Raw genomic sequence first — 24,166 nt, forward strand, 5'->3', positions numbered from 1 at the left:
CGTAGAAGTTTTATCTTCGTCTATAAAAGAGCATCGCGTAATAAAAAAAAGTGTATAATAAAAGAGAGAAAATTACTGTCATAACAAAACAGTCGACTTTTTATTTATATTATTCGTCTCCTTTTTCTTTTACTTGCAGAAAACAATGAACGGACCAGTTTATGCGTCATCTTGTCCCGCATTGCAGTCGAATCTGTCGCTACACAGCTCATCCTATTACAGCGAATATAGCGGCACCACGCGAAGACGATTATCCTCGACGGGCGAGGCGGATACTTCCGCAACGTCGAGTTACGAGGGTAGTGACAGCTCCGAGAACAGCGATGAGTCTCGTCTCGATCCAGTTAGCCAGGTGGAACGAGAACAGCTCGAGACTTTCTTCCGAGGATTAAAATCACAGGTGAGCTTTGCACAAAATGTAATAAACTACACGTCCAATAAACGCGTTGATTAAAAAAATAATAAATTAAGAAGGATGTATGAAATGAATCGTATAGATAAGTACTATAAAATCTAGCCGCGAGCCTGAATACATTGTTTAAGGGATAATATCTCGTGTTTTATGATTCGCAGGTATTCGTTTGTGAATCACTGGCGAATTTATATCTCGGTAGCGCCTCTCAAACAGAGAGGTGGGAGCTCCGTTTCACTGGAATTCCCGTGGTAGTTCTCGATCTTGGGGAGACACGATCAAGATCCAAGAGACGGATTCAAATATTATTGGCAGAACGCGGTACTTGCTTCACTCTCTGGCGTGAAACTATCGACAACCTCTCATCGTACAAGGTATTATCGTTGATTGTTCACAACATGCTTGCCTCTAACAATATGTTTTCGAAAGGAGGATTATTCTAAATGTATTATTATATAATATAAAATATACATAATCTCCAGTATTAGTAGTGACAAGTGATTAGTATTCTCATACTACAATGTAACATTCGAGAGGTAATGACAGACTACAACCTAAATAATTCATTTACGTGTTCAAGCTTGTTTATCTCGTTAGATAGATTACGGAGTGCTACATTACAAAGCGGATTAAATTTCAGCATCGGACATTTAATGCCGTTTCAAATTTCTTACGTGCTTGCCAGACGAAATAAAACACAAGTAGTAGTACGGTGTAGTATGAATCGTGCAAGTATTTTTTAAATCTTTAGAGCGATGCGTCAAAGGAATTGCTCGTAGCGGGAAAATACGATTTGTATTACATTATCTTCGATCTTTCGCGATTTCACGAGATAAAAGCAATCGGAATATTTGCAGGTGTCAGGACCAGCTTTCCACACGATGTGTCTCTCGTCGGATCACACTCGCTTAGCTGGGCTCAGTTTCGATAACTCAAAGGCGGCGAACGATCTGTGGCAACACATAGAGCGCCTCGTGTCCTGCCCAGAGAACATCAGCCTATCGGCTCCGGGTAAGAAGAAGAAGAAACCAGTGCAGAAGAAGATAGTGCTACCGGCCAAGAGCAACATCAGTCAGCCGTGTCAGTTCCAGCATGTGACCAGCGTGGACGCGGCCGATCGTTCGCGTTACTTCTCGCTGCAGACATTGGTACCAGCGTTGAGTGAGCTGGAGAACTCGCTGGAAGCGAACTTCTGAGACAAGCCTGACGCCTCCAAGCTCTCATAGGGTCGACGCAGCGCGACGCCTGACTCCCGCCTTCTTCTTCGGAAGTAATCGCACCGAGGAAGAAGGATCCGGTTAATATCGCGTGCGAGAGAAGAGATAAAATCTATAAAGACACTCGCACACAGGCGTCTCGGATCGCGAATTTTGAGAGCTGTCGAAGGGAGGCGAATAATAGAAGGCGACACCGCCAAGAATTCCATCGGAAATTCTTTTATCTTCTTGCTCTTCCTCCAAAGTAGTTATAGAAGGTCTAAGACCCAAGACGGGGAGGAGATATATCGACGAAGCTTTAACGACAAAAAGAGAAGGCGGATACTTTTCTCGAAGAGCCTTCGCGGCTCTTGTAGTCTTACTTGGATTCATCTTTATCTTCTCTCGTATCTCTCCCGATATAATCAGCCAACTAGTTAGTAAGAATTAAGTCGCGCTGAATTTCGATTCCGCGTCATCCTCGTTCTCGCGCATCGACCGAATCAATTTCGCGATATATGAGGAACCAAGAAATTGAAACTCGAAGGATCTCGAAGAGACAAAGAAGCGCGAACAATTTTGTGACGCGACAAGAGGAAGGAGATTTGTGTCTTCTCCGAAGACTAATCCGTTAGTGTCACGCGCGCAAATTACGAGATTGTCCGCAGACCAAGGCGGAACATTCATCAATCCTTCTAAGTACTCTTGAAAGTGACTGCGATTGATGTTCACCCGGCTGTGAATTCTGACTGCAGCTTCGGGCGAAACAGAAAGTATCCTCGAGGCTTTCTGATGAGACTCTCCAGTCTCATCCCACTCTCTTTCTCTTCGGAGAGTCCTTCAAGTTGTAACTATCGATGTCGTGAGATTTATTATAGACGCAAAGAAAGTCTTTATCGAACATTACGGCGATAAATGATCTATTCGTGATAAATCGTTCTCGCATCCGGAGAACACTTTTGATAGATTATTTCATTATTATTAATACACCGCATGAATATCTGGTGTTAAACTTTTAATTTTTGAATAAAGTAAAGAAAGAAAATTAATCAAAATAAAAAATTGAAGGTAATGATATGTAAATGATAGAAATAGATTCACTTTAATTACGTATATATAATACATTTACGGCCTTTTTACTTTGTGTAAAGTAGAGAAATTTTTCTTTATATTATTTCGCGTGTACGATGGTTCTACGTACCTATCTTAAAGGATCTTTAGAGATTCAAGAAAGCAGAACGGCCGATCGTCTTGTCGCACTTTACAATTCAAATGCGGCGATGTAATGTGAGGGGAAGAACAAGCGCTTTCGTAATGGAATGTCAAAGACGCGAAACCTTGACACAAAAACCAAACAGCGGAGCATGCGATTAGAAAGAATCATGCAAATATATGCAAAATGTATTTCCGGGGGCATCGTATCGGTTGTACGCACATTGTTGCTATTCACTGCGAAAAGAAAACTTTCTCGTTATCGAGTGGAAGAATTGTATGATTCTTCCGTATGGTTTGTAATTAAAGACGCGCGCTGCCGCGGTGAAAACGACGTTTAAGAAACTTTCAAAGCATGAATAATTGTATCATTACAAAATTAAGTTTAATGCTTTCCGGTCACAAAATTAAGTTTAATGCTTTCCCGATTGCATTCACCGTAAAATGCCAATAACTTTAAAAAGAAAGACTTAAAGATGAAATGGCAATTATCTTCATAATTGAAGAAAAAAATCTATTTGCTTTACTGTTGATCGAAGAAAGACAAGACTTGCCGCTAATTCGCTGTATGTTGCAGCAACATGATTTAGATCAGCGAAGAGTTGAGGCGTTTCGAAATATTATGACATATAGTAATTGAAATAATGTTAGACAAGACGTCAAAAAAGAAACTGACACAATCGAAACGAAGAGCCAGTTCTTCGTAATGTAGAATGTTAACGTAAAACAAGTCATTAACGTCTCTATGTTGTGGATTCGTAATTATAAGTACGTAAGATTGATGCGCGATTTCAGTAAGCGACATAGGAGTCGATAAATCAAAGAACGAAATACTGCCGAACATTGAAATGCAAAATAAACTAAGATTAAAAAGCGACGGCGAGTACTGGAAACAATTATTGTGCCAAAACAGTGATCGAGTCAATAAAATAACAGATTAATTAATTGATATTCGAAAGTTCGAGTATCATGCGCTTCCACTTGATATAAGACTTGAAAAGCCACAATCCACATCATAATTAAGATTATTACAGCAAATTGACCAGCGTGTTTCCAGGCTCGTAACGCTCGCTTAACACATTACGATGTTAATTAGATTACTAATTAGGTAGAATTAGTCGGATTGACGTGTCCATTTATAGCAAATCCTACTTCCTTCGAGTCGTCGTTAATGTGTCCGTAGATTTCGGTAGAAATTCTCGATCTTGATGTCGACAACGTGTACGCTTGATAAAATGTTAAACTATGAAGATCTACAATCATCAATTCTATCCAAGTGAAATAATATTAAAGAACTGATTTTTAATTAAACGTTCTTGGGTCAAACTGGGACGTTCCACATTGCAGTGTAAATGTTATCCTTGCAAAGACAATTTAACTTTATATCTCGAATTTATAGTTCTCCACAAATATTCTTTTAATACAATCGATTATATCTTAATTTCATATTAAGTAGCTTTTTTCAATCTTTCTTTCGTATTATTTCACTTAGACGTACTTGGTCCATAACTGAAAATAAAGATAAGTATTTTTCCCAAGAAAGTCGCGCGAGAGAATGTCGTTTTACGACATTTGTAAGAAGACTGGTTTCACCATCCCGCAAATATAGGAATAGTTAACAATAGGTACCTATGTAATAATAGTGTCATTAAAACTTGATTTTTATCCTTGCGATCATATACGCGAACGTCCCTTCAGCATCATCCTCGTTTATCGCTTCGAAACTTCTGTTTCGCTGGGCGGAGAAACGCGCTTATATCCATTGCGAATCAAACTTTTACTGATTAAGATTAATTAGCGTGTCACTATATCTAAGTTAGGCTCGCCCGGAAGAATTTTTTACCATATTATATCCGAGATGTATGTAATGGTTTTTGCAGGATTTGTACGCACACTTTGTGTCACGTGAGTCGTAAGTTTTTTTCAGGAGAAAATCTGGGCGATTATTCTAGGCATTTAAATAAAAATACTGTAACTTCGAATTAATACTAATTTCATTATCTACGACTGTGATATAAATATATGTATTTGTATCGTTACGTTTCGTAACATGTATTTGCATTAATCAATCACTTGGAGACATAAGATTATGAATATTCTATGTAACGATAATTATTGTGCTAATAAATAGTAAACTTCATGAAACAAAAAAATATTTGTTCAGACTTACTTACTACCTTTTAAATTGTTAACTAAAAATTTATATACATTTTTTTCCATATAAATGCAGCTCTGCGAAATTATCATTACTAATAACAGTTTATAAATTAAATAAAAATATAATTTTTTTCTACATTTTTTAAATTTAACACATATTTAAATTATACTTTTACTTCCTTCTTTTCATTTTATAATTGAAAAGAAAGAGATGTATGGAAGATTATAAATATAATGTGAGAAAGTAAGAACGTATATTTATAACGTATAAATATTATATTTATAAATATTATATTGAGACTGATTTCTCTTAAATTTATATTGAATTTTAGTTTCCGCTTTTACTTCATCTACATCAACTGATACTATATATATGTATAATTTATTCTCATTCTTAGTTTTCTTGTTTTAATCATATTGCATCTTGTTTTCCATCTTTGTTTTCTATTTCTTCTTAACCATTTATTGCTTAATCATTTATTATTAAAAAACAAGTGTATGATATAAATGTACATAATGAATTATATTCAAATCTGTTATATATATATATATATATATATATATATATATATATATATATGTATATACATCTTAAATTTTATACAGATTAATTATCTTTGTAAAATTTTTAATTTAATTTTTGTTAAAATCATGTATGTTTTTCTTGATTCATTAGAATAAAAGAGAAAAAAGAAAAGAAATTTTTTTTATCTCATTATTCTCCTTATTCTGTAATAATATCTGTCGATAGGATATCAGTGGATACAACAACAATTATTTTCCATTCCTATCGGTGAATGTACCATTATTCGGTATCATATACTTCCTACAAGATAAAAGCACGGTTTGTTGACTAATCAGTTCCAGAGATTCTGCAGAAACCAACTTTATCGAATGGCGTTGACGTTCGACTACGAAAATCTATTATCCGAATATCGCTATTCAATATTCTACGGATTCCATCTATAATGATACAGTCGATTAACATTTTCGACATCGTTAGTGAAAGACTAATGTTTTGAATAACAAATATTATAAAATAGTTGAACTGATTTTACTGTATTTTACATTCTACTCTTTTAATGTAAGATAAAATGGAACATCACTAAGTTCTTTTCAAATTGTTCCATGTAGGTGTAAATTGTATCATTCAACTTATCGTAAAATTTCATTAATAATTCTTAATTTTGTTTCAAAATCAGAAATAAAGAAAAGACTAATATTCCTATAAGCTAATAATCATGATTTATGTAGCTATTATTCGTTATGAAAACCGATACTTGAACCTATAGTATAAGAAGGCTCGATAAATCACGATAACACATATTAAAGATATTTTCTCCATATCGATCTATGGCGAATAAATCATAATGGTATCCGCAAATATATTACGCACCACCTCACTGCCAAAATCGCGATATGTATCTCACATTTTGACGCGCTTGTACTTTATACTCATCACATATAGGAGGAGGCCGCCTATGTATCTGGGTGCTCCAGATAGATGCGTCTGATATGAAATCGGTCGGTTGTCGAGCCAGGTCCTGAACCGAGTAATGAGAGACCCAGTGCCGCCTCCCGTGTATCTCGTTCTCCCTTGTTTATAAGAATCATCGGATTTACATCAGAGCGATCATGTGATCATGTGAATCTCGAAGGAGCGAACGTGAATAAGTGGGTGGATACGATACACTTGTTCTCGAATGTTAGATGTATGGGAAAGTTCTTAGCACGATGGCTCTTAAAAATGTTTTACGTTTATCTCTGCACAGAAAATTATTAAATTAACGAAAATCGAAAGAGAGGAACTTAATTAAAATATAATTCTTTTTCTTTCAGAATAAATAAGTATAGTATCCATGACAAGGTTTTTTAGGAAATGTAACAATATTTAAAACAGATTGAGGTATAGTTATATAAATCCAAATACAAATATATTTTTCAGTTAGTACGAAAATATCATTTCGCTAAATTTTATTTTGCTAAATTTGTTAAATAAATACCGCGAAACATGTAGAACAATATTCACTGACAATAATTCATTTACAGAAAAAAACCGTTAATACAATTTTTCAATTTTGTTTTAGTTAGATTAAATTTAACTGTTCTGAAAATTTAATTTGTAAATTTATTCTGTGTATGTTTGTTAACATTTGATAAACACTACAAATGGAATTATATAGATATTTAAAGACGATATAGGTATAACAAAGCCGATAAATTCAAGTTTTTTTTTCCATTTACTCGAGTAGATATAATGATAAAGTATTCTTGAATGTGAATAAAATTAAACTTTTCACCTAATGCACTTGTTCATTATATATTTATATATTCGTGTAATTAAAAAGCGGTGTGTATAATGCTAGCATCATTTTAGAAATATTTAGAAAAAATACAATACTTAATACTGATTATAATACATGCACAAACTCAGACCAAATATCAGAAAAAAAATCACAGCATGATCGAGAAAAAATAGAAACAGTCATTAACGAGACGCGTATATAATTTATAGATATACTATAATAAAAAAGGTTTTTTTCCCAGAAAAACAGCTCGTTGTATATTGAAATTAGTACGTTAATCAATGCACCGATATTCCACAACGATTATTCGAGAGGGCGGATACCATCGGCAGTATCCTCATAAAAGTTAACGATCGACCAATGTTTTGGTTCTCATCCTCCACAAGCCAACGAATAAACGTCGCGGTTAAGAAAAAGAAACGATAGAGTATAATATAAAGAATTCGAAACCCTTAACTTTTTATTTAGATTTTAATGCCCGTGAATAATGGTTGGGATATTTAATGTTATTAACGCTAATTTTGGGAATGTGTGTATGGCCCTACATCAAAGCGCACAATCGTTACATATGCATGCCTGACATTTACATGATGTTTACGTTAATCGTGCTTTGCAGCAAAATACTCTTAATGTAAGCTTCAATCAATGCTAGATGAGATATGCTTTCATAGACATTATAATTCGTGCGTATATATAACTAGTAAACTAATGGCTCATCTAACATGCATCTAATCTGTAGCATAAAAATAGTTTATGTTTTTATACTTTTTTTTTTTAACAAATAAATAATTTTCTAATAGTGTTCTAAAATTGAATCGTAAAAGATCTTTAATAATTTTACGCGAGATATAAATAAGGGGAAGGAGAGAGAGAGAGAGAATCCTGAAAATTGAATATCTCTTCAGGTCGAAGAATTTACCGTTCGTAATTGTGTACTGAAGATAAATTTGCGATTATGTGACATGAATTAATTTCCTCGCGTTAAATAGGACATTTGTTTTATGCTGCCGCAGAAAAAAAAAAGAGAACGACGCGGTTCGTTTACGTGTAATTTGCAATTCTAAAGCTCACGCCTCGTCAACCTCGTCGAAGTTTCCGGTCACGGTTCATTGGCGCGAGCGAGATGAGTTTGAGTTGGCCCGATCATGCGGTGCGATCGATTAGCACTTCGCTGACGAACAAGTGGCTAATTATTCGTCGACAAAGCGCGGATTGTATGCAAAAACCGACTCGGTCGTCGCACCCGGAATTGCAAACGGACGCGTACACCTTCATTGCCAATTCGATTTGGTTGACGTCGTTCGATTCTCTTGCCGCATCTCGAAACCTACATTCCTAAGCGAGATAGCAGATCGCACGTGAAACCGCATTAATATTCTTATTGCGTCGTATATATGCGACGACTGGGGCTTTGTCGTCAATATCCTGCAATGTATACAGGGAAAGTAAGGACGGAGCAGTATTGAATATTCTCGTTCTAAAGTGTTAGAAAAACTAAAAAGTACATTACGGACAATTTACGCAAATCCCAAAACACATATATTTTAAGCCGGCTAAAGAGAACAAGCTTTTCCGTTCAATATTTACACATACAAAATAACTAAAAGTATTCTGTATCTTATTTCTGTCCAATTTATTCTATGCATTTTATACTATTGCAGATTATTCATACATGCCTAGATAAACAAGTTCACCGCGAATAAAACGTAAAATGTATCAAGATTCAAGATCGTAGACACACGGAATTTCTACTATAAAGCGGAACGTTCGTCATTTTCAACGGCAGTCTTGAAAGCCGCGTTTCACAGCGCTAGATCAATCCTCGATTCCTAATTCGTCGGGAGACCGTCGAGATCGATCTTGCGCGGTGGGACCGTCGTAAATCGTTCGCAAGATTAATCTCGCGGCTCGATCCGCGCCGGTGATCACGATCGACTTGCGCGTTAAGCTCCGTCGTAGATCTCGCTTGAATTTACGATCCGCGCGCGTTTCTCGATCTCTTCGCCATCGAGAAAAGATCTGTTTCTCATATGATTGCGGCATTTTATGAAAATTCGTCGTTGTCGTGCGTGACACCCGGCGAACAGCGTGAATGACGCGGGCGCGTAAATGACGTACGGCGGTGCATGCGGGTCATGTAACTCCGTGGAAACATGATGGCACGCGATGATCGCTTTTATATTTCATATTCGTCACGCATCTCCGACGCGTCGCCGAAAAGTGGATAATAAATCATGCATGAATTGTAATGCCCAATAATTTATATTTATTTTTCGGTATATTAATATTTCAGGACAAAAATGTTGCATTTGAAATGAACTGAAATAGAATGATCTAATTAAATCTAAATGTTGAATTTCTTTACAATTTTATTGTTAAATATATTAACTGAAAGGCTTTTTATATTCAAAAATTAAAAAAATATCGTATAAAAAGGCAAGTAAGAATCAGGCGCAGTTAATGGAATTATATTTAAAAATATCATACAGTAACTTGCAAACGTTTTAGCTTCTCCTCGGTTCTCTTTAGTTTCTCTTTTCTTCTATCCTTAATGAAAAATGTCATAATTTACAAAGAGATTGTTTCTCGAGCTTTAAGTGCAAGTTAAAATGAATTTTAAGAGAATGAATATATCACTCACACTGGTTACAAAAGAATGAGCGACACATTATTTAATTTACACTTGGAGCTCGAGAAATAACCTGATTTATAAATTATAACATTTTTCGTTGAGGATGACCCAAAAATTATGGTATCTTTAAATATAATTGATTTAATTTTTTCTCCACTAGCTGCAATGTGCTTGTGACTTTTACTTGATCTGTACCGATTTTCTTTTAATATCATTGCTGTTCGTTATTACAGAAAGCTACATTTCTATACAAATTGTGCTATTGTGTAATATTATTACTAAAAATTAATATTTATTACAAATATTACTGTCAAAATATTTATAAAAATAAAAAATATTAATTTATTCGAAAGTTGAAAAAGAAAGAGAGAGGGGGAGGGGAAGAGAGAAAATGGATACAAAATGGAAATGGCACATAACTGAAAGCTGCATCTATCTTAATTAATTTTGCATTTGGGAAATGTACACATGTTTTGAAGCATTTTCTGGATATATGACACTCTCTGGAGACTGACAATTATTTCGAAACCAACTCTTCATCGTAGTTCAAATGCTGCAAATGAGCAAACCGATGCAACCTCAACCCAGTGCGGTCTTATATAATCCTACCAAACCAAATGCGCATCGCTAACTCTTAGCAGACCTAATATCAAGCTTCTCCGGTGGAGTAGATTCTTATAGCGGCGCGTAATCACGTCTAAATCCTAATTACGTTGATATAACGTGCAATATAACGAAGTCAGTTGCTCATAACGCTAAATTGGAAGATGCATTAAACGCTGCTAAAATATTTCACGTCAGACTGGAATCACTCGTTAGTCGGATACATTTCCTACATTTTGAGATTAATGAAAATTGATATATTAGATGTGGAGAGATGTAAAGATGTAGACTGAAGGTATGGCTATCTCGTTGCTATCTATATTCAGACAGCAACGTGACATCTCGTTTCTCCGGACTGCTCATGAATAATTGAAGGAAAAAGGAAGGGTTTTGAAAGATTCAGACTACCGGAATGTTCAAAAGCATCATCAAATGTGCGCACATTTATGTTCCACTCATTCATTTTAATTAAATACGAACGATCCGCGCGTTTAATCAATTAAAATGACGACGAACTATCAATGTCCATGATTGTCGGGAAATTATATTAGTACGCAAGATGGATCGAATGCAAATTGTAACTTAATAAATAATTAATAACCTAATTGGGTGAAGAGTAGAAGGCAGAATTTTAGCCTAATTAATAATCTTATAATATTAAGAGAGAATGAAAAAGAATGAGGAAAAAAAAGCAGAAAGAGTATTTTTCCCTTTTCGCAAATAAACGCACGCGAGATGATTGAAACCTCAATTTGAGGTAGGCGTTTAACCGCGCTCTATGATCATCGTTCATGGTTTTTTTCTCCATCTCTCTTTTTCTTTTCCTGTTTGAGAGCGTGAATTCATTTTTCAAACCGACAGATGTATCGTATAGTCTTCGGATATCGATATCTGCCGGATCGACCTTTTTTTTCTACCCGATTTCGTGGGCAGTCGGGCTAATAACTCTTTGCAAGTTCATATCTCATAGCGTTGAATATTACGTTGTCTGGCGAATAAATAGTACAGGGTGGGCCATCTATTGGTACGTTTTTAAAAATGCGATCAAATGAGCATACATTGATATTTTTATTAATTTTTTTTTTGTTGTGAAGCTAAAAGTATCCGCGTCAAGAATGAAAAACGATTTCGTTCATGTGGCTCCCTCTACTGGCCTTACAGTATGCCATTCGGTCACCCCAATTATTAATGACATTTTGGACTACCTCGGCGCCAATTTCACTCAAAACAGTCGTAATATAATGTCATCCACTAACATCCCTTTCTCACGAACTTTCCTCACCAATTTGCGTATAGCTCCTTCGGTGGGTGCTCTATCACGACCCATATTTCTTTTCAAAATTCGTACAGTTTCGGCGACACAGCACTGACTTTGAAAATAAGTTTTTAAAATTTCAAAACGCTCTTCAAGAGAAAACATGTTGTTTCGTGCCGCGGACGGTATGACTAATAAACTGTCAAAATTTCGGGTCTGTAGCTCGTTCGGTGTTGCCATACGACGAAATTCAAAAACGTACCAATAGATGGCCCACCCTGTATATCATCGTATTCTCTTTAGTAAGAGTTGAAATATGTAGACAGAAATATAAAGGAAAATCAGTGATTGTAAAGCCAATCTTCAATTTCGAAGAAATTATATCACTTTACAGAATAAATAGACAAATAAAAATAGATAAAAAGAAAACGATAAAAATCTTATTTGTAAAGTGATTTAATTTGTTCGAAATTAAAGATTGATTCAATTACTGATTCTTTTTTTGTGTTTCTATCTACATATTTCAATACTTACTAGGGCAACACTTGAGAATTCAATATAACAAATCAAATTTCAAAGGATACACGTGTCCAATAAGGAATAAAATTCTTTACTTCGGTCTTTGCAGAACATTAATTATTTAACATTGACAGTTTCATACTGCAATATATTCACATAAAAATAACGTATTATATATGTTTCCATTGGATAAATTAATCGTGAATAATAAATGATTCATCGTTTGGACAATGTCAATACAATTTAATGCAAGTTATATATCAAGAGAGAAAGAAAGTAGCAATGTTCTCTCACAAGAAGCAATGAAAAAGAGGCAATAATTAAAAAATATAAATTAAAATCTTAGAAATTTTTAAATACTTCCTTAAGAAAAAGTATTATGTACGAACAAAGAAAGAGCCCCAATAATGTCCACAAAGAAAACGATGAATCTTATAATTAGTAATTACTTTTTTAATCTTTTTATTATTTTTTTATTAAAATTTATATTATTTTATTTTTTAAAATTAATTCACAGACACGAATCTTTTCGTTTTTTTAATTACCAACCAATTCAAGATAATATTTTGGAAACATTTCATAACACATTAGAAGACACAATGTTGAGCAAAAGGAATAAATCGATGACGTCATTGTATTTGACACATCCGCGTATTTTAATTCGAAAGTGATCCACATGACTGAGAAAGTAGCGAGAAAGCAACGATGTAAATGCATACGGTATTCTCGTGACACACGTCATGGTTTAGATTGTATAACTTCGTAATTTACTGTGAAACGTGTTGCAAAACTGGGTTGCGTTATAATTGGATAACCCGTCTAAAGTATCCTACACATGGCAAACTGACGGCACAGGGGGTCTACGAAACGTACGTAATCTCAACGGATTTGCAGGAAGGCTTAACCGGACTAAAGCAAGCGCATCTAGGTCTCACTTAGTTGACCATAAATCTGACAACTGCAAATACACGCCGAGATGAACTCTCGGAGAGACTTTAATACTTTATATCACGAGAAAATATTAAAACCGTTATTTCACTTTCATTTAATTACAAGATGCACGCGAAACGAAATTTCTTCTCGTTATTTTCTTCTCTTTTTGAAGACGGAATTCGAGGAAATATTCTTTCCCCGAAGAGTGTTCACTCGGCCTACCGCCGAGTTTCTCATCAAGTTTATAGGGTCAATGGCATTTTCATGGAATGCTATGGTAAAAGAAGGAATCCGGCGGTATTCGTACGACAGGAAGCAGTCGACGTGCCGAGCCCGAGTGCCGCAAAGGAGACGGTACAAGAATCAACCTGCTTGCCGTCGATATCGCTACGAGGAATCGGTAAGCTGTCAGTGTGTTTCTGGAACTCACGTACCATTCAGACAACGACTCGGCCTTCGTTTCTTCTTCCCGTCGTCGAGAGATCGCCGGTCTAAGCAAGCATCCCGTGCTCGCTCACTCGTAGTGCATCATCCCATGGTACATTCAAACGCGAGTTAAGCGCATTACTTGACTGCCGCTTGCTTTGGCGACAGGAAAATTAGTTTAATCGTCTGCATGATGAGTTTAAACAACTGCGTATAAATGCGAGTTCTCATGGTTAAGAGATTTTCACTTGAGATTTTCACTTAAGATTTCCACTTTACTAGATCTGACATCTTATCGTGGTATTACGTACAATGACTTTATTTCTGTAAAAATTAAGTTACTTGGGGCAGAAGTATGATTATTAATAACAATAATAATATTCATTATCACATCTTTGTATCTGTAATGTAAAATTCAGAATCAATTTAAAAGGAAAATTGTGTTGTATGCATATATACTAAAGTTTGTTAGTTTATCCCATCGTATCCCTTTTTAATTATTCACAAATCAAAAAATATTAATATGGGAGAATATTAAATTAATTATAATTAAGTTTAATTAACTGATTAAATGATTTTTATTTATTATTATTTTTTTTACGGCAAGATTTGCAAAAGGCATGAAATTACTAGAACGTCTTTCGTGCATTTCCTTTCAAGAGAGAATTCCCGATGTACAATTGTAATTCGTTGGCAAATACATTACAGGAAGAAGCAGGTTGTCGAGGCAATTCTAGAGATAGTCTAATCGGATTCGTTACCGCACGTCATCTGCTCGTACTATAGTAATAGTCCGCTTTTCTTACGGACATTTCGATGCTTTCACGGTCGTTCCTTGGACTTAATTATACATGCAACACATATACACACAGACACTCTCTAGAATTTCACTCCGCGAAAGACCGGCCACTTGCGTTCCGACTGTTGTCGACCGGTAGTTAGCTGCATTCAGTAATGCGTTACTTGCGTACGCACGCACGCACGCATGCATGCACATTCCTCATTAAAAGACGCGTTCGTTAAATTCTAGTTTATCTCGCGAAAAATACGTTATTATTCGGATCCGAGATGAAAGCCTGCGATTAGAAACAATAGATTTTTTAACTTTTAAACATTTGCTAGTCACTTATTCTTTTAATATTATCGTACTTTTTTAATAGCACAATTAAAGAAAAATAATAACAAACGCTATGCTTAAAGAAGAAAAAATTTCTTCTTTAAGCATAGCGTTTTAAGTTAAGCTTTGTATTTCAATTATATTACTAATCTACACTTAGAAGCTGATAAACGTTTTTGACAATTTCTATTAGATGCTGACACACAAAGATTGTACATTTATACACTGACAAGAAACATTGCCTCTCTACGTTAATTTTATTTTGTTAAGAAATAAAAAATTAATTTTGATAATAGAATTAACTAGATTGATCTCTTTTTTCTCTCTCTCTCTCTCATATTTTATCATCAAGCTTTCTGAAAATCCAAAATCTGTAATGCCAAGCGTTTCACCGTGGAAATTAATTGATCAAAGTTGGTTCGCGTCATGCACGATACATTAGAACGAAGTTTAAAGTGAATGTAAACTTTGGATTTCTCTAGGGGGATTGCGCTCTAATTATATTCCCCGTGGAACTACCGTATCACTTACGTTTGCTTATTTGCGAATTATCTACATGTTATCCTAATATCTCAACTTGATGATTGTACAATAATATTTACTATCGTTATCGCAGCTATGTAAACAGCAATCGATATCAAATAAATTTATTTATATGTGAATGTAAATATACTGTTCTAGTACTCATTGATTACGAATTTACAGTTGTACAAATAGACGAACTCGTGTGGATACTGGAATGCACTCTAAAATACATTATAAATCAGCTTTAAATCGGATTGATGCTTTATAAATTTACACACACAAATGGAAATATATTTTACTTTCCTGAATAACGACATATATGAATACAAATTGATCAATCTATAAATTGTAATCTTCTGCAAAATGTTATAGAACCGGATTATCAAATAACAATTATGTTTTATCTTTTATTGAGATGCAAATAAAACTAATAACATTAATTTACGCGTAAATTATTTTAACATACACACTTATCATTTCGTGATGACGCAAGAATGAAGCATTTAATTATCTCTTCAATTTTTCATGCATCTCTTATCTAATTAATTCAATTTACAAAACGATTTACATTTATTTTTGACAAGAAAATGAGAGATAACATCAAAGAGCTGCGTCTCATCCAGTCTTTTGACGATTAATTAATACATCTGCAAGCGTACAAGACAGCGCGACGACTTACATCCATCGTACAATATTTCTCTACAATCTCTGATCTTGTTGACTGTTCATCGACTCGTTTACTATGTCATAATGTCCCTCACGATCGTCCTTTGAGCACTGTTATTCATTGCCGACGCGGTGATAAAGACAATTTATTGTCGTCATACATTTTACAAGGCTTTAATTGATGATGAAAGACATGTACGCAGGCTAATTTCACAAGTCGCTCGTAACATAATTTTACGTCGCGAACCAACTTTTGCACGAACAATGAACATAAAGCCCGATTTAACGGACTGCAATGGATAAACGACGACACAATGGCATTCTCTCAGACTTTATGATATTTCAGAAAAAAACACAAAATGTATCCTCACATTTATCCGCTAAGTTAATTACAGCAAAGAACTCGTTTGCGATTTATTTTTGACAATTCAATAATAGATAAAGAAACAATAAGTAAGACAAAATTTAAGCCAAACAAGTTCATTTTAGTTTACTTTGTTCCGCTCTAATTTTTTAAGGTCATTAATTAATTTTCTAAAATAATTAGGCTAGTATAATATTGTAATCTAACAAAGTAATCTTTTCAGACATATTACAATGTATTTATTACATAGCGCAAATACTCATAACCGTAAATTATATGCACGCGAATAAAAAAGTGTAGAATGAATAAAAAATCTCGAACGGATGGAAATAGTAGAAACGCGATGAGATGTGAAAAATATGAAATTGCTTATTCTGTTTATCTTTAATCGTTCATTTTGGATGAGGTTCTTTAATTATTCAATTGGCGTCAAAGCGACGGAAGAAACTTGCTCCAAAAATCTATTGCAGATTCGGTCGACGTTGCCACCTTAAATAATGTTCGTGCATTAGTACCTAAATCTCAGACCCCGCATGTAGCATCGTACGTGGCGTAAAGTCGAAAGACAGATATTTCCCCGTAGATATACCGTAAAGATAGTTTCGATCGGATTCGACCAATCTTCTTGAGTGCAACTGCCAATAAACTCGCAAAATCGCGCTCCCTTTTGCGACAGAAATATGACATTTGCATACAAATGCGACGTTTTACGGAAGCTCCTGCACGATTATGCAGATTCGCTACGAATTCGCGGGCGAGGACACTTTCGACGTGTATCAAGTTTCCCTCGAAAAACTTCACATTCGAATCTATGCATCGCCAATATAGGACGCGATGAAGAAAATATTTTATTGGTAGTTTTCTAACAAAAAGAAAAGATTTTATTAATAGATTTCTAACGGCTCCCAAAAGATCGTTGCAGAGCCGTGCCATCGACGTGTTGAAACTTTGAAAGCTCGGAGAGTACGAAGTACTCGAATCGAGATGACAGATTACCGGATGTAAAGGATGTGGTACGTGTGTGTCGCAGAGGCGTGGGTTCTCGGCAGTGACGTGGTACCGAAGGCACCGATATCGGGTTACTAGTTTTTCCGGAGGTTTCTAGTTTCCCGAGTAGTGCAATGAGGTCTGCGCACTTCCCGTAGACTACCACGTTCCAGATTGAACTCGCATGGTGATCAATTTCACTATTTTAGCAAGACAAAAGAGCAAGAGCTCGACCTTAAGTTCCCCAACACGCCGCGTCTCCGATCGAAACGACATATGACTTGATTAATGATATCACAGAAATGGGTGATGCATTGCGGGTGATGTTACTTAGAAGAGCGTTCGTAAAAAGTTAGGGCAGGGTGTACTTTGGATAGATGGAACTGCAACAGGATGCAGCCGGTGCATTCGCTCGACCGCAAATGGCCGGACGACTTTTTCCATCGAATCGCCTAGAAATAAATATAACGCTCTCTAGATTTAATCGGCTCGATCGATTCTCATGAATCGAGGCACTCGCAACAGCTTGAAAATTCGTTTCTCCATTGAATATGTATTAACGTCGCAAAGATATCGCAACGATATAAAATTCACGTTTAATATATAATTTGCAAATTTATTGAAATAGCTGAATTGTTTATACTAAGAAGCTTAACTCTTTATCTAAATGGCCAATAATTGGAATTTCTGTTACTTATAATAATGATCGGGAGACGATTTATTCCAAGATTCATAATCGTTATTTTAATCTTATTTAATGATGAATCAATAAATTTGTTGAAACTGAAATTCTTCATTCCTCCGATTAAGGGATGCAATTCATTCAACGTTAGAAATGCTTCGAAGCATTTGATTGATCAGAAGAAAGAATTTTACTAATAATTGACCAACCAAAGAATACTTTAAGTCAAGTGGACTGTAGCCCTTATTTCATGCAAATAAATCTATTGAAGTAAAATAATATAATTTTATTATTAAAAGGAAAGAAAAAAGTTGGAACATGAAGTTATCGATAATGTAATAGTGAATTTCTCTCACGCTCGTCATTGACTCATTCGGTTTTAAAGCTTACGCGGAGGTCGATAACGGTATGGTAATGGCGTGAATACACACCATCGCCAGGTTTAACTTTCATTAAGGTCGGCAAGTGTGACCTTTCCATCCACTGGTCCCTTATCTACCTGTCGACGTACCGAAACTGACTTTTTCTCACGTCCAACATCCTCCTTTAAGTCGGATGTGATTACAGCCACATTTTTCTGTGCGAGTAAAATTTCGCATAAACAGTGACAGATTACTATGCATCGATAGACGGAGGACCGAGCCAGAAATAGTGATCGATCATATCGATAAATCTAAAAATAACGATGACACAGATAAGATGGACTAGTTTTAATATTCGAGTAAATTTTAATTTCTCGATCGAAAAGAGAAGTCATATATAATGAACCGTTAATAAAAGAGATGGCGCGTATATAATTAAAGAAATGTAAAGGAAGAATCGTCATGAAGTGACAAGATTCGTAAGTTCTAGATTCGGTAAAATAGAATACGTGATATGAATTTATATATTTTGTGAAACAAAGCGGTCTGTGATGATAAAAGAATTGGAAGTAGCATCTTTTAATTCTTTTCCTCGAATCTCAAAGAACCTTAGATGGACATACAAATGTCTTGTGGTCCCTCAAATTTTCTCATTAAGCTGCTCAGTATGCATTCGCCGTATACGACAGCGTATACAATGTTACTTTTATACACGGATGACGCGGCCCACATCACGCGAAGGCCGTCGACCCATAAAAAGGGCGAAACAACTTGCCCGAACCTGATAGCCACGGCAATCAATCTGTTAATATCGACTCGGGGCACCGATTAAGGTGCCGAACAACCACGAAACGCGAATAACCCGCTTGCAAATAATCAACGATGAGAGGAGACCGATGTGAGATTATATTGGCAAATTACTACAAGTACAGAATATCCAGAATGCGTCTTCCTATGTGGAAAATTCAAAATCAAAGATACTAAATTTTAGTTATTAATTACAGGCACAAAGAAAATTTAATGTTTGATCCAGCAATTAGATCACGATATTCTTATGCATTTTAACGCTCTGAAGTCGAATCCGATGTTCAAATTATTACATCACATCACAATTTCTCTATTGACAAAAAATAACTCGATTTTTCCAATATTTTTATAGTCGTTTATGCTGATTTTTAATATGCAAGCTGATGTAAAAGACAGTAAGTTTAATGAAAACGTTCAAGTATGTAAAGTCAATATGCAAGCAGATAGATTAAAAATATTGGAAATCAAGATATTTTTTGAAAAAAAAAAAATTATGATATGATGGAACAATTTGGACTCGGTTTTAAAACATCAAAATACATAGAAATATCATAGATTTATTTTCTGAATTAAAAATTTTTGTGTTCCAATGTTAGTAAAAAATATATAAGCATCGCGTTGACTTGAAACTCTTACCCTCTATTTCTCTTTCATAGTGTGATTAAACCATAAACTTCCATCATCATAAAGAACAAAAAATTAAAAAAAATTACTTTAGCTTCACATTATTAAAACATACGTGCTAAATAAATCGTCACTCTAAAAAAATTGTTCCTTCGAAATCAAAATAAATCTTCTGCACCAAACCAATAAAGCGAGGTCGTATCGCATCCTCGATGCTGTCCATTATCTAAATGCATTCAATATCGAAACATCCTGTACAAACCGCTCTGCACAAAAACCTTGTCCTGTGTGAATCCGACCATTTTTCATTGCACTGAAGAATTTCTTCGCCGAGCGTGTGAAAAATCGCACATGTGGGTGGCGATATAGCGAAGCATTGTCCTCTTCGAAGCGACCCATGTAACGCTCTTTGTGTTAAAAACGAACAAGATCGGCGCTTTTAACAGTCCGAAGCGTTTTTAATGGTCCGAACAGCCTTACATAGGCAGTCCGCGACACGAAGATCGACGATGACATGGTGAGAACGGTAAGAAGACTCTTTTGCAATATTGTGTTCGCGTTCGACCTCGAAAAAAATTCCTCAATACAATTTGCACGTCAGAAACAAACTTTTATCGATTATATATATATCTATATATATATATATATATATATATATATATATATATATAATCGTGTCACAGAATACACTTTTCTTGCCAATTATTATTTCTACGAGTGATTCACTCACTTTCACGTCTCTATAAAAATTCTCGATGTAATTTATATAGATATATAAATTAACACAGAGATTGGAATGCGCAGTTTCTCAAGTTTGTATTGCATATTATATATACGTATAGTTGACTTAAAGATTAAAGGTTAAGTTAGCTTTAGTAAGATAAAGTGAAATTTTCAAATTTTAAATTTATCTTTATACTGTTTGCTAATACGAAGAAAGCGTCTCCAGTTGTACACATTACTTTGTGCGAAGTCGAGAATAGAATGGATTAAGCTCGTTTATTAATCATCTAAATTCAGAGTCTCAGAGAATTTTGAGTGAAATATGAAATTGAAAAACATGAAGAGGGTAAGAAGTAGCATTGCTCGATGACCTCGAAAGAGTCCTTAATTCGCGCTCTTCGCGGCGATTCGCCATAATGGCGGGCTTTTGCGCAAGGGAACCAGATCCCAAGGCGTGACTTCGTCGGAAAAAGCCCGTGAGAGATTGCAAGAGAAGGAAGAGAAGGAGGGGAAGGAGGTAAAGCAGGAGAGAAACGAGATAGCGGTCCTGTCCTCCATGGACTTTTCTTCCATCTCCCTTCTCCCGTTCCTTCTCTCTTTCTTTGCCGTACAATTTTACTGCAACTTTGTTTCGCCGGCACTTTCAGTCGGATGTCATGAGACGTCATTTCCGATGGGAACGATACGCGTTGCAAAGATTTAACACGTTGATGGACAACCATAATGCGCAAAAGTCAGGAGAAAGTCAACGACCGATTTGCTTAATTCTCCTCGAGATATGTATTACATGTGTATATAAAAATAAATAATGGAGAATGTAAAATTTTTTTTTATTTCCATGAGATTTATTTTGGATTCGACAAGAAAACCGACGGGAATCAAGAAAGAGTAGTCGGAATGAGCGATATTCTACAACTTTGAAAGTCGCTACTATACTATATACACCCATCTCTCTCTCCACTTGTCCGAGGATAACATAGAGATATTAATGCACGAGGGTTGAAAGAGGGGACGATGACAAAGAAGACGAGATACCGGTGCTGCAGTTTTCTGTCCCTTTCGGCGAAGAACTTTGTTGCAGGAACATTTTTCTCGTTAATCACGCAATTTTTCAGTCTGACAGGAAACACCCTCTTTCGAAGCTTCATCGATTAATCTCGGAGCGGAGGCTATATCTGCTCGAATCCTCGGCGTTACTTTAGAAACGAAGACATCCACGACAATTCCGCGTACAAATCCTAAACCGCTTACTTCTATGATTAATTTTACCAATTACTCACTGGCGACACGCGTAAGCTTGCTACTGAATTCTTGAACAAGTCATCGTGGTACCATTTAATACTTCATTTTTCATAGTAGATTACAGACGAGATCTCGGAAAAGCAGTCGATGTCTTGAGAAATGATAAGGCTCGGTCATCGTTTCGGTCATGAACTATTAACTGTTCCTCTCTCCTGGGATGTTCCGTACATATTAGTTTAAGTAGGGTTATTAGAGGTAGAGTATACAGGTATTACAGCTGCTTGTAGAGAAGCTTAACATGAATATATGTAGTTTATAGCGATAGAGAATATGAAAATTAAATAATTATTTGACCTCGTTCACCCAGGCTTAGGTTCGCTCGTAATTATTAAGCAACAATTTATATAATGTAAGACTCAAATAATGGATTTTCATTTAAAAAATGAGAAAGCAATTATGCGAAATATCAATATCATACCTTTTTTCAGATCGTTTATATGCGATTTATATTATATTTCATCTTCTCCCTTGTAATAATAATACATAAATTCTTATCGTATATACAAAAACTTTTTCAATAAATTACGATGGAGTTGGCCGTATTATGCATGAGTCTTTTCTTTCCTTTAAAGTGCAGGATATGAAATTTTAATGAGTTCATATTTTCTCTTTTACACAGATAAAACAATCTCATGTCATAATTAATCATAATTAATTATAAAACAAGAAAGTAGATATGAGCTTATAGCATATATTGTGCAATAATCTTAATTACAGCAATTTAAAAGTCCAGAAAATCGATAGAAGCTCGGTGTGAGAGAAAAACTTCATTATAAAATAGCGATTTCGATCAATCTTTTCCTCTTTTAAAACTTTGATAATAAAAAAGTAGATTTATCGATCCTTGCCTTGTTTTATCTCGCCGACTTTTTTTTCTCCCCGAAGCAAGCACGTCGCGCGGGCCTCAGACCCAGGGCCCCTGTCCTCGAAAGATTTATGTTACTGACATTGAAATTAAATTACAGTATAAATTAACTTCAAATTCGTGCTTTCGATGCACCCCGACTTACCCGTTCCCAAGGCCTCATTCACTCAGACTTGTAATTGTTAAAGGGCCCGCTTGTAATTGTTAAATAATCATAGAAAATATGCTTGCATTCGTTATCTTGTGGCATTTCGAGAGGTAATACAAGCTACGGAGTAATTCACTGCTATCTATTCAGTCGAGTGTCATTATACGAATGATAGACCTTTTAGTAACAGCAACTCTGCCGCATTAATTAATAAGAAAAATAATTACTTTTAAAAACAAGTGTACACATCGAGTGCCGAATTATTAACCGATATTATTTTGGAATGTTTAACATTTAATAAAGTTACACATACCGAATATTCTGTATATTTTTTCTATATATTTCAGACGTATTTTAACGAATGAGCTGTTGTAGCATATTTCAAATTTAAAGTTTATTTCAAGAGTAAAATTTAGATTAATATTATTTTAAAATATGTAAATGTATTAATTATGTAAATTAATTAATTTGTTTCTTCTCGCCCCAAACTTTTACGTTCCAAAAGATACAAAATTGTATAATTTCAATAAATCGAAACTTCTTGTGATTTCTTAATTACTTAAAAAAATTAACAAAATATATTAAATGAAATCAATGTAGCCAATGTAGCAAATAATATTGTTTTTGTGATTTATTAAAATTATGTAGTTACGATTTTTACATTTAAATGTAAAAATGTGTATATAATAATTTAATTTAAAGGTTTAATATTAGATTTATTAATTTTTGTTTATATGTAGGATAATTAATTCGTTTTCATTCAAACAAAATTTTCATTAAACAAAAGGTTAAATTCATAAAATTATTAAAATTTGCTATTAATAATGGACTGTTTAATATCATCTGTTTACTCTGTACTATGACGCATGTAGTACAGTGTAACGGAACGTTAGTTTGTAATCAAGTTTCACATTTAATAAACAAATTGCGAAATTTATTTAATTAATTTATCGCACACTCTAGAAAAATATTTTATACTAAAGGGAGTCACTTTGATATCAAATTTATGTTAAACGGTGCTATTGAATGAGCCAGTATCATAAATCAGAGAGAGACCCAGTGGGAGCTAATAATAGCAGAATTTACGGAATCACAAACACCGCGTGAAATTGCAAACGCAATCAATTCGCGCTTGGAAAATTTGTCATTCTCATGTACCAGTTTGACCGCTTCAATTAAGGATAATCGAGATAAACGAGCGACGCAAGTTTATATGGGTCGCGCGTGCTTTATCACGTAAAAAGCATTGCATTAATTGCTGATACCGTTCAATCGCTAATTATATTTACATGTCGATCTAAATATTACAATTTCCATGATATTTCGTGGGCACTCACTAAATT

The 24,166-nt window shown here is 34.9% G+C and overlaps 2 protein-coding genes across 5 annotated transcripts in view; one reads left to right on the forward strand and one right to left on the reverse strand.

The window, feature by feature from the left end:
* The window catches only part of MESR3 (misexpression suppressor of ras 3), a 47,531-nt gene extending 42,558 nt beyond the window's left edge, over positions 1-4,973 (forward strand). For all 4 annotated transcript variants that reach the window (XM_011066305.2, XM_087413410.1, XM_011066306.2 and 1 more), the window contains exons 2-4: positions 140-400; positions 574-786; positions 1,270-4,973. In XM_011066305.2, coding sequence (XP_011064607.1) covers positions 146-400; positions 574-786; positions 1,270-1,608 — 807 coding nt within the window. In that variant the 5' untranslated portion in view covers positions 140-145 and the 3' untranslated portion in view covers positions 1,609-4,973. The remainder of the gene's footprint in view (positions 1-139; positions 401-573; positions 787-1,269) is intronic.
* The window catches only part of LOC105152182 (uncharacterized), a 138,934-nt gene that overhangs the window by 47,179 nt on the left and 67,589 nt on the right, over positions 1-24,166 (reverse strand). The gene's annotated exons all lie outside the window — the stretch shown is intronic.

The sequence above is a fragment of the Acromyrmex echinatior genome, chromosome 14, assembly GCF_024713525.1.
Source record: "Acromyrmex echinatior isolate Ae372 chromosome 14, ASM2471352v2, whole genome shotgun sequence".
Lineage (NCBI taxonomy): Eukaryota > Metazoa > Arthropoda > Insecta > Hymenoptera > Formicidae > Acromyrmex > Acromyrmex echinatior.